Genomic DNA, 11,750 nt, shown 5'->3' with positions numbered 1-11,750 from the left:
GTACGCAGACAATTATAACAAGCTGTAAAGGACTGCGTTCAGGTAACTCAAGTTGGATAGTGGAAGGTCATAGGAGACCAAATAAAGGGACAGGCAATGGTCCTGACACCCTATCAACTTATGGTCCCCTGAAACAAAGAACCATTTGCTGTAAAGGGTAAATTTGGTGATGAGAGAATGTCATTCTGTCATGACAGTCATGTCAGATAGCCATACAAACTTCTTCCTGAAACAACACTCTTGGAAAGGGAGGAATTGAAATAAAGGGAGGATTGTTGAGGAAAACTAGAAGCCTGTGTAACAGCCTTGAAGAGTTACAAGAACTGAGCCAAACTTGCTGATTCTCTCATTCCTTGCTCACGCTCTCTTGCTTGATCCATCTCATTCTGTGAGGTTTTTTGAAAAGCTAAGGTGTTACGAGTTTCATTTTATAAGATGGCTATTATATGAACAAGACGATACCTAGAATGAAGCATAAATAAGTAGATCCTGATTATTCATAACATCAAGCAAGAATTTATCAGCACAAGCCGTAAAACACAGAAAGCACAAACTCTTGTACTAGTTGTACTTAAGATCCCCTTCTTCCAGGAGGACAGTTGTATTCATGTGTCATTCTCACTCTTAAATTACTGTAGCAGTAAATAAAATGGAAAGAAGGTAAACAGTTTAAATAAATTCTTTAATTGCTTATTTACAACAAAGGCAATGACTTGGCAAATTGAAAATTATTATGCACTTTCCCACAAACGTCAGAAACAGCAAGTACATAGTCAACTATAAAATATGCAGCCTAGTGAGTAAGGCGCAATATTTACATCACACTAGTACTGCAAAAAAAAAAAAAAAAAAAAAAACACTTAAGATGGATTTACTGTGACAGCCAGAAGTTAAACATCCTGTAAATGCTAAGAATGCTGGAAAAGAAACTTCAGATGTCACTCAAAAGGTCAGTGCTCTAGAAAAAAAAAAAAAAAAAAAAAAAGCACTTAAGATGGATTTACTGTGACAGCCAGAAGTTAAACATCCTGTAAATGCTAAGAATGCTGGAAAAGAAACTTCAGATGTCACTCAAAAGGTCAGTGCTCTAGGTTTTTTGGGGTTTTTTTCAGATTGCAAACATGCAATGGGATAGAACCAATACCCTTCTGATTTTGTCAGTTTTTGCAAAATAACCGTTTGATAGAAATACACTTTTTGATCTCATATCTAATGCTAGTAACTCCAGTATTAGACTAGCTACTTAGTTACATCTTGGCTAAGGTTGTTTCTGGGGTTTCTGTTACATTTGAATCCAGGCTATACTAGAAGCATAATACAATAATCACACACACACAAAGTTACGAATACAAAGTACTACAGACACATTGTCAAGATATCTTGCTTTAACAGCTTAAAAAAACCTTAAGTGTTAAAGAATTTATTGCAGCCCAAAATAAATCAGTTTTGTTTTCTACTTCCTTTTTGACCTCCTTTTTTCCCCTCCATGTATTTTAGGGTAATAACCCTTACTCTTATTTTAGAAGGATAGGAAAAAAATTAGTCGTCCAACAATTCTCATCCTGCCTGTCTCTTCTCAATGTAAAAGACTCAAAAAATTAAGAGCTACAAGGACAACAGCTATGCCAACCATGTGTTGTGAGCATGGAATTTTATAGTGAGGCCTGGAGGGAATGCTTTCCTTGTTTAGATTCTTTACTGATGTGTTGTAATAATTACCTTCATGAAGACGTTTTATTTAGCTATTCAGGAAAGGGCAGAAGATGGTATCTGTACAGAAGCTGCAATTTTGTTGACACTCCGTTCAGCATTGGGATATGGAAGTTACCATCATTAAGACAACAAAAGCTAATACAAACACTTTTTGCTGCTGCCTTCCTTAAATTACATTCTTGAAAATAATTTTTCCGATTGCTAACAGTACTTACACACCTTTAGAAGAGCAGAGTATTTTTTCAAAGGTTCCTTTTGTATTAATAGAAGTCAGTGTAATCTTGATGTGATGTGTAAGTGTGTAGCAGTTTAAGAAGTTAATTCTTAAATTTATGCAGAAACCTTTAAAGTGTGCGTGTTTTATACCCATGGCGTACTCACTGATACTCATATCCATTATAGATCCAGATGTTACAGCCATATCCTCTGTGCAAAGTAGCTTTTCCAAGCTTTTCAACTTTCATCACTAATATGTGTGGTAAGCATACAAGAGATTCCCTGACACATTCAAAGAATAGCTGAGTCTAACTTTTATCCAAAGCTTTCTCTGATAAATTGTGCTCTAGTTCAGGTGACTCCTCAGCATCTTGAGTAGCAGAAGTATTATAAATACTATCAATTGCAGGGACTGTTGTTGGTGTTGTGAGAGGTGTCACAGTGTGTCCAAACCCCTGATAATGACCCATAGGTGAAGAGGGCATTGAAGAAGCATCAGAAATTGGGTCTTGAGTAGATGAAGACAGTAAACTTGTATGCTCATTTTGTTCATGATCCTCAGCAAAAAACATTTTCCTTGGCTGGCCCAAAACTGTCCTTCCTAGAATTATGACAAATGAAAATACTTTTTAATGCTTTCAGCACTATACTAAGGTCTTTGTACACATCAACTCCAAAATAGGCATGTAAAATTAGAAAACTAGTCTTTGTTGTTTTATGTTAGCTTAATAAAGTATGTCTTTCCATTTAAAAAAAATATATACATCCCTCACTTCTACCCAACAGACCTGAAACTTATCCTGGGATCGATCTATTTAAAAGAAAAATTAAAAACCAGATTCCAAATTAGTCAGCATTACTGGTCAGAGTAAAGTGCCAGATAAACTATTAAATCCTCTAGGGATGCAGGTGCCATTTGATTTGGAATGTTCTAAAGGTACTAGAAAGATGGGTAAGGGGTAAAACGAAGCTGGAAATACATACTGTGTTAACAGATAATACAAATCTCTCTTACTTACCAACATTTCGAACCTGTTCTGATATATCTGCCCTTATATCAGAAATATCCCACATGGCAAGAAAGGAGTCGAAGCATGACCCTTCTTCAGCTTCTTGGACATAAGGTTTATAAGAAAAACTGTAGTGATGAGCAATCGCAGCTAAGAACATCTCAACACATATGATAAAATCCTGCAATGAGAAGAGATCTTGACTTAATACTTCATCATTCATAACTGCAGAAAAATAGTTCCTGGGTTTCTTCTACATTTGAAAGACTGTAATTGCCTTGGGATACTGGCATCACCTTGCTTTACCACCAGAGGCAGGATATTCTTGGCAGGCTTTGGAGTGCCATACGTACTATTGTACATACTGCAATCAGTCCTTGCCTGATAGACTGACTTGCTGGAAGTGGATATTCAGCAAGCAGCAGATCTACCGTGAATTTTTGCAAGAAAAAAATGCAAGGATATCCAACAGAAATTTTAACTGGGACACATTCCTTCTGCCCAACACACAGATACAGAATTGTTGAGCATAAAAACTCAGTTGGGGTGACTGGCTGAAATTTAGCCCAACTTATAAGAAGTTCAATACAAATCTAGCTTTTGTTAATTAAAGTGAGTATGACAATATTTGCTTGAGATCAGCTATGTCATATTTGCATATAACTATTCCTTTTTAAAAGTAACTCTCTGCTCCTACCTGCAGGCCTGTAGCCACAGCTTCCACACTTTGCCATTCCCAGGTGTGTTTCTCAGAAATAACACCAACTTTCACCAACAATGCAATAAGCACAGCTTGCCTATAAAAATGATGATTATTATTATTTTAAAAAACTTGCAAGCAAATCTGGTAAACAAGGCCTGTTCCTGTGTGCACATGTATATGTATACATAGGAAGAAACAGACTTAAGTCATTCATCCATTGTCCTAAAGGCCAACAGAGAACACAACCAAAAGAGTCAGTTGTTTAAGGGTACTAACGCAGACCAAAGAGTAATCCTCAGAGTCGAATGTCAAATGCCCTCATTAGTAGCTAAATGTGACAAGTGCTTAAATAATAATTTATAGTTAACTTACAGTAAATTATTTTCAAAAATTTAAAGTAAAAAAAAATATGTATTTTAACAAGTTAAAAAACACAAACTTTTAAAAAATACCTGCAAGTGAAGATTCTAAAATAGATTATGTTCTTTGAGAATTACTTTACAAAATAACAAGTCTAAAAAATCATGTCAGGTGAAGAAGACTGATCTATCCAATGTACTAGTACCCTTTTCCCATCACAGCACTTCACTAAGCTTATGGGTAGATTTTTCTGAGGCCTCTAGCCTTCAGTAACAAATCCAGCCCTTTTATGATTCACCCTGAGAGCAAGAAGTAGTAAGTAATTCACTTACCAGAAAGAAACAAAAACCACCATCTTCACACAAAGAAACTTGCCAACAGGCTGGATAGGGTTCAGTTCTTCACGTAGTACTTTATAAAACAGCACCAGACAATACATAGCAAACTAACAAGGAAAAAAAAAAGGAAGAAAAGCTTTCAAATCCTTGTTTGTTCTGTGAGGGAGTTGTTTTACAGCATATCTTCAGTTAAAAAATGTATCATACTACAATACAAACTTTAAAAGCTATCTATTTTAGAAAAGGGGCTCTGGATTTATGGAAACTTTGCCTTTCTGCTTTTTAAAGCAGACTTTTTTTTTTTTTCCTGAAATTGTATTTTTTAAGCACATGGTATTGATAAACAGAGACTGAGGTGATCTATGTGCACACTAAAGCAAAGCATAGGAAGGTCCCATAAAATTTTTTCAATGCCAAGCACATCTCTAGGGAAAACGGCATAAACAGCCTCTGTTCTTTCAGGCTCTTGTACAAGAATACCTCAAATGTTGCTTCTTTCTGAGAAATGAGGCAATGAATCTGAACCAGTTTCCAATTAATGACAACTGCAAGCAACCAAACTGGTGTACAGCCAGACATAAGGAAATTACCTCCCTTTTTCACACACATTCTCCTAGCCTCTTTCTTGCACCTCAATTCAAGAGAGATATTGAGGTCTGGAGGCAGGCAACAAAGCTGATGAAGGGCCTAGAGAATAAATCTTATGAAGAATATTTGAAGGAGCTGGGAATGTTTAGTTTGAGAAAGAGGGGGCTGAGGGGAGACCTCATCAGTTTCTACAATTACCTAAAAGATCATTGTAGATAGGTTGGTGCTGGTCTCTTCTCACAGGTAATTAGTGACAGAACAAGAGGGAATGGCTTCAAGCTGCAACAGGGGAGGTTTAGACTGGACATTAGGAAAATATTTTTTCACAGAAAGAGTGGTTAGACACTGGAATAGGCTGCCTGGGGTGGGGGTTGAGCCACCATCCCTGGATGTGTTTAAGGGTCCTTTGGATGTGGTGTTGGTGGATATGGTTTAGGGGAGAACCTTGTAGAGTAAGTATGATGGTTGGACTCAAGTGATCCCAAGGGTCTTTTCCAACCTGAATAGTTCTATGATTCTATACTACTAAGTCTCTTCAAGCAACCATGTCATCCAGTACACACGGAAGTATGTGCTGCTGCTGGGACTGTTGCTCCTTCCGTAAGAGCCACCCATTAAACATGGTGGTGGCAGTAGGATGAGGACAGCCTTTTTAGATGGGATGTCATGCAGTTTTGACTCTTGCTGCTGTCGCAAAGACAACTAAGAATCTTGGCTAGATGGCTAAGCAGCAAGGACCCAGAGTTGCTACAGCTCTCGCAGTGTAAGGTGCCCTGGGTGAAGAAGAAAATGCTTCATCTGTATTGCCAGCAAGCCAGTAAATGCAATCTCTGACCTCCAAAAGAAAACTAAAGTCTAGAGGCTGACATCTTCCCCTTACCCTGATATCATCTGGCAGCTGAACCAACAAAATGAGGTGTTAGGCAGGCCAGAATCTCAGAACTGCATGCAGCATTTCAATTTTTTCATGTCAATGTTGTTACCACCAGCTTTGGAGCTGCGTATTTTTAATATAGCCACTGATGCTTCTCTGTATGTGTTCTGGGAGGAAGCTATGGGAGGGTGAGTCACCTCTTCTAAAGATGGGTAAGTCCACAGCTCAAACATGCCTAAACTACACTACTTCACTCATCAAATACTTTGGGGTAGAGAGGTGGGACACCTGATTGCTTTATGGAGCTTTGTAGTAAAAATAATAAAAGTTTTAGATTATCTCTTTTCCTAGTATTTTATTCCCATAATATTAGGACAATTACTTAAAAGAGCAGAAAAATGTATCCTTGATACTCACTAGCTGTGACATGTTGTTAAGTATAACCAAGTAAGTCCAAGCATTGTCGAAGCTGAAGTTTCCTTCATCATACACTCCCACTAGTTCACAAATTCTGAAAGAATTTTGAGAGTTAATCACTATGTAGTAAAAGATGGCTTTCTTCAAGTGCTAAATCTTCAATACATCCATCAACTGTTAGAATCCAAAATCTCTTTTGGTACTCAAATATGGGTGCTGGAGGTCTGCATCAGTCTGAATAAGCTTCCAACAGCACAAGGCATAGGGAGTTCATAATGCATGTTCCATAGAAAAACACTATTTGAATTCAACAACTGAACATCTTCTTTTAGCTGTTTTGTTTTTAATTGTTATAACATTACAGCTAATATAAATATTTATATGAATATTCTTTGTGAGTAGCATCATCTTCCACAGTCCCACAGAAGTAACAGTAATGACAATGCAAGTTCCTGAAATTAGGCTTTGGCATCAACATGCATAACTTCCTGCTATTGCATTACAACAACAGGTTACATGACATGCATGTCATGCACAGAGTCAGGCTTGTTTAAGAAAATCTTTAAAAGTTACATGAAGTCTGACTTTAAAAATTACTATTTATTTATTGAAGCCAAGAAGAAAAGGGAGAAGGAGGAAAAAAGGACTCTAAAAAGTAAGAGATCGTAAAAATGTCTTTCCCACATAAACAGTACTTCACATTCTTTCCCACTGCTTTCAGCAGCAGACATTAAGTATTTATTTCAATTCTGCAAACAGTGATTTGCTATAGAGGTCAAAAAGAAATTATTGGTTGATTAAAATTGCCAGGACCCATTTAGCATGTAACATGATGAGTCTGCTTTCAAACTGCCTTGATTGAATACAAAGGACAAACTCTTTCCAACATAACTCAAAATTACTTCCTGAAGACCAGTATTAACTGTTTACAGGCATACTTACAAAGCAATGATAGTAGTAAATGGTCTGACAACAGTGTACTGCAAAACACCCAGTTTACATCTAAATAATAAAACTCTGCAAAAGAAACAAAAAATTAATTGTACAAGACCTTAAAGACAATTGACTCATGGAAGTTTCCTCTTCTCAGTAGTTTCACTACACTGAATTTTTGTTTCATGATAATGTCAGCTGCTTTCAGGATTTCAGATTCGACAGTGTATATCGTGTATATAGGCAACACACAAAATTATGTATCTATTTTACAGATACATAATAGGAAATACTCAATGATTCACTTCTTTTAGCCACAGAAAGCTTCTGGCTGAGCTAAAGAAAGAGAATGCAATTTTCACCATGTTTGAAGATGTTTAAGAATAACTTACATTCATAATTTGTCTTTAACATTTTAAACAGCTTTATCAAAATCTCTTCAGAGAGATGCTTATCAGATTAAGCATGCAGAAACAGACAGGCATACAGCCTTTTGTCCTTCACCTGTGGAATTAAGAGAAATCAGCTATCTGGTCTAGGAGCCAGTCTACATGAGGTTTTTGACAAACATTATGTGACAGCAAAGGAAGCAAATTCAAGGAGACCTTTTTCCAATATGTTTCAAAAATAAGCAAGTTTCCTTCAGCACCACCCAAATTAATGTACGTTAGTAGCTAAATGTGATTTTTAGGATATTTTACAGCTAGGTGAAAACATGTTCACATGTTCTTTCATAGGCGTTTGTAATTGATAAATAAAATGTGTGTAAACCATAACCTGACTATACCAAGCAACAACATAAACCCAAAATGTTTATCTCTGATTACACAGCTTAAAATCATAAGATGTCATCATATACTCACTCTCCCATAGCCCATGATGGACAACAACATAGAGGTGGCAGATGCCTCTGCTGATCTTTCGCTTCTATTATTAAGACGAGGTTTGGATATCGGTTGGTTAGATAATTTGAAAGAAAAACCATAAAATTATAGATGACATAAGCTTCATAGCATTCTCGACATGTATCCACATATATTGCAATGTTGGGGTATTTCAAAGCTATCCACTGTAAGAAGAGAGGCACACAAAAAGGTTACATGCAAGAAAGACAAAAGTGATTCCAATGACAATACTGGCTGGCTAATTCAGCAAGCAGTACTTCATTAGACAGCAGGCACTAATTAAACAGGACTTAAAGCATTTGGCTAATAAGAGTGTGATGCTACAGCTAGAAAATAATGTTGTCAAAATACAAGTAGAACTTCAGATCACATCTCTCTTTCAAATGGAAGCATGCTTGAAGTGCTGAGCAAGAGATGCCCCGTATCTCTGACCATACAACTGAGTCTTTCATTTAAAAGTAACAAAGATGGTTCCCTACACATAGCCTGCTCCTGTTCGGAGGAGACAAAACAGAAACATTTCCTGAAATTCACATATTCATTGGCAGTAAGGGGGAGAAGTTTTCAGTCCATCAATATAAAATAGATTTATTTTGGTATCGAATGTGTAAATTGTTCTGGCATGTTTGCAAAATATAGAAGCAGCAGATTAACCTTAAAGTTGCAGTCATCCCTCTAAACCAAAATTTCACACAGAAAAGTGAGTTTTTTTGCAAAACTGTAATTATGGATCAGCTATCAGAGCTTTCAATTGATAATGTTAAGTATCACACTGCTGTTGCACTGGTTTTTGGGTTGGTTTTTTTTGGCCAGGGTGGGGGACAGGAGTTGAAACAGATGCTGGTCTTCTGAGTTTACTTTGCTTCCCTAGGTTTTAGTAGACAGAGCAAATGTGCCTTCTCTGACCTTATTAGAACTACAGAAAGATGCTTTCATCCTCAACACCACTAAAGATGGGGAGATGCTGCAACACCTTTGTGGAAGATGTAATACTGCATCTAGTAAACTGAGAATACAGTATTTGAATCTGAGAAGAAAACTTTATTTTCAGCTCAGATTAAGCACTCTAGGAGGATACCATATATGCAGCAACGACTGTAAGATCCAGGAGTCTGGGGGAAGATTTTATTATCTCAGAAACCACTCTGAATGCCTGGCTAGAGCTCATTTAATTAGCAGGTAATTTTCTTCCAAAGGAAAATGCTGTACTAGATACTGAAATATCAACCTAAGATAATCGATATTCCCCCTAGGAAACAGATGAAGTTATCTTCCCCACTCTCCTTCACTCTCAGATACTCTAAATCCCAGTCTTTAAAAAAATAAACATCCCCCCATGCCCAAAAAACAATCAAACAAAAAAACCACAAAAACAAAACAAACACACAGCAACAAAAAAATAGAACATACTTATGGGTGAAACCTCCCTCAAGAGATGGGAGAAAACCCAAAGGAAAAGTTCTGGTTTTATGGGGAAAACAGAGATATCTGTAATATCAAAAGGTGATGAAAACATGCACATACACAGATTTGGTTTGTTGCTTAGCTCTGGCTGAAATATTCTCCACAGGTGACATATTTACATGAGCCATATCTGGTATGGCAAACAGAATCTATTGCTTAAAAATATTCAGAAGTGGATATTTTGTGGGATTTTTACACTTTGCCCCTTGAAGCAAAAAGCAAGAATTTTAGCACTAAGCAGAACTTGGGAAAGAAAGGTAAGGCACTGAATTTTGAGACTGTAAGTGGATCAGTCTGGTTTCCAATTCAGCTGTTACTGAAATGGAAGGACGAAAAGCAGACTCTTGTCGTACCCCTTTCTGCATCTCTCATAAAGGATACTCAAGGACAGAGTTAAAAAGGCTTAGCAAAAGTGATCCCACAAGCTCCACAAGAAGAATGTAATGTTGCTAGGACTATGCTTCTGACATACTCCATAAACAGGAATGTCCAGAAGTTTCTAGGACTACAACTCTCCATGCAGCATTGTTTCTAACAGTGACACTGTTTTCCCTCACTCCCACAGCAAACAGAATTTTATTGAGCTGTTAACAGTTAAGAGAACACTTACACTGTCTAAACTGTAAATCGGCACCATCCATAGAATCCTGTTACAATAACAAAAGAACATTTAATATTACTAGAAGTATTTTTTGTCTGAATTAAATTCAACATTTGTAGCACAGGTAAAATGTGAAATGTTACCTTATTATTGGTTTCTGTAACTCCGGTTGAGTATAATGGACTAAGTGTTGTAGTATTCCCCAGAGAGATATTGGTATAGTCATTAGCAGAAATATCCCAGCAATAAACCATGCCTTGGTATGAATTCCAACCTTGCAAAGACAAGGAAGAATGCAAGATCAAAGTTTCTGTATTAATACTTATAAAGTTTTTCCAGTACAGCAAGAAAGTAATTTATCTTTTTTTTTTTTTTTTTACTGTAAATAGTTTTAACATGGACATTAAGTACATATCTCAATATTGAGTATAGTTTTTCTAACTCTCCTTTTCAAATATACAAAATCCTAAAGTCTCCCTTGCTATCTGTTGGTGTGGCTTAGAGTAAAGCATAAAAACTCAACTGAAATAGATGAAAAATCTTGCAGAACCAAATAAAAACATCACCAATAAATACAAAAATGTTATACAAAGACCTAGTAATGCTCACTGTTTAATTTTCTGAAAGCCTCGATAGATTTTCTTGCTCTAGGTCTGAACTTGTCCCGTTCAGTGCTTCATTGTAATGTTTCTGAAACCTTGTGGGTTTAAAATATTTTTAGCTTTAAAATCAAGTTCCAGCTAGTAATCAATTTCAACTACTTTCACTCACCAAGTACTAAAAGACATGTACATATATACATAAGTACATACACATGGCTATAATTTTACGAAAGCTTTCTGAAAAATAACTGCATTATTAAACCTGAGCACCAAAACCTGAGAAACACAGTAGACTCTTCTGAAACTGTAGTTTTTGTTGATAATTTCTTTGCTGATCCCCCTACTGTGCATCGTCTTCCCACCTTTTCTCTTGCTTTTCAGGTTAAAGATCGTTTCAGAGCAGTTTCTCTACCAGTATCAGATTTAATTACTTGGAAATTTCAGACACCACTTTGATAAAACATCCATGAAGCTGAACATACAAAGTCATTAGAACAGGGTTTCAAAATTGGAAGTTAAACTACACTCAAGACAGATTTAATGTCATGAAGTCCTAAAAATCATACAACGAAAAATCTTATTGCCGGTGGAACAAGCCTGTATTAAATGGAACAATATATATTTTAAGGTTAAAATTTTACTTTTTCGGTATGAAAGTACTGCTGCCAGGTGAGTGTGCAGCTCATGTGTTACTATTATGACACACCGGGGGGCCTCTACCATGGAAGCTTCTCTACCCACCACCTCGGTTCTCCCTGGCCCGCCAGGACTGCCCGACACATTCGGTGCCGCTATCACCGCAAAGGGCCAGAACACGAGTTTCGCGCAGGGCAGCGGCAACGCTCCGGCCGCGCTCCTATGAAGAACGAGCCCAATTTCTTCAGAGTGCCATCAACTATTTAAACATCACCTTTTATCGAACCGGAAGGAGTCAGAAACCCTGTCCTGTTCCATCTGGCTTCGTCTGTGCTTGGCCAGCCCGGCGAACCTTCTCCCGCCTCCCTCCTCGGGCCGGGCCTCGCCCCG

General features: G+C 37.2%; 1 protein-coding gene across 1 annotated transcript in view; it reads right to left on the bottom strand.

Moving 5' to 3' along the window:
- Window positions 1–2,123: 2,123 nt before the first annotated feature.
- TMEM184C (transmembrane protein 184C) overlaps window positions 2,124–11,750 on the bottom strand; it is a 10,523-nt gene continuing 896 nt past the window's right edge. Inside the window, exons 2-11 of the mRNA XM_010009003.1 lie at window positions 11,445–11,580; window positions 10,266–10,396; window positions 10,132–10,168; window positions 8,016–8,221; window positions 7,162–7,236; window positions 6,220–6,313; window positions 4,335–4,447; window positions 3,637–3,736; window positions 2,949–3,120; window positions 2,124–2,530 (exon numbers count right to left, since the gene is read on the bottom strand). Coding sequence (XP_010007305.1) covers window positions 2,238–2,530; window positions 2,949–3,120; window positions 3,637–3,736; window positions 4,335–4,447; window positions 6,220–6,313; window positions 7,162–7,236; window positions 8,016–8,221; window positions 10,132–10,168; window positions 10,266–10,396; window positions 11,445–11,580 — 1,357 coding nt within the window. The 3' untranslated portion in view covers window positions 2,124–2,237. The remainder of the gene's footprint in view (window positions 2,531–2,948; window positions 3,121–3,636; window positions 3,737–4,334; window positions 4,448–6,219; window positions 6,314–7,161; window positions 7,237–8,015; window positions 8,222–10,131; window positions 10,169–10,265; window positions 10,397–11,444; window positions 11,581–11,750) is intronic.

This window comes from Chaetura pelagica, unplaced genomic scaffold, assembly GCF_000747805.2.
Source record: "Chaetura pelagica isolate M959 unplaced genomic scaffold, ChaPel_1.0 scaffold221, whole genome shotgun sequence".
In the NCBI taxonomy this organism is placed as follows: domain Eukaryota; kingdom Metazoa; phylum Chordata; class Aves; order Apodiformes; family Apodidae; genus Chaetura; species Chaetura pelagica.
This window is presented reverse-complemented; position numbering and strand designations above follow the sequence as displayed.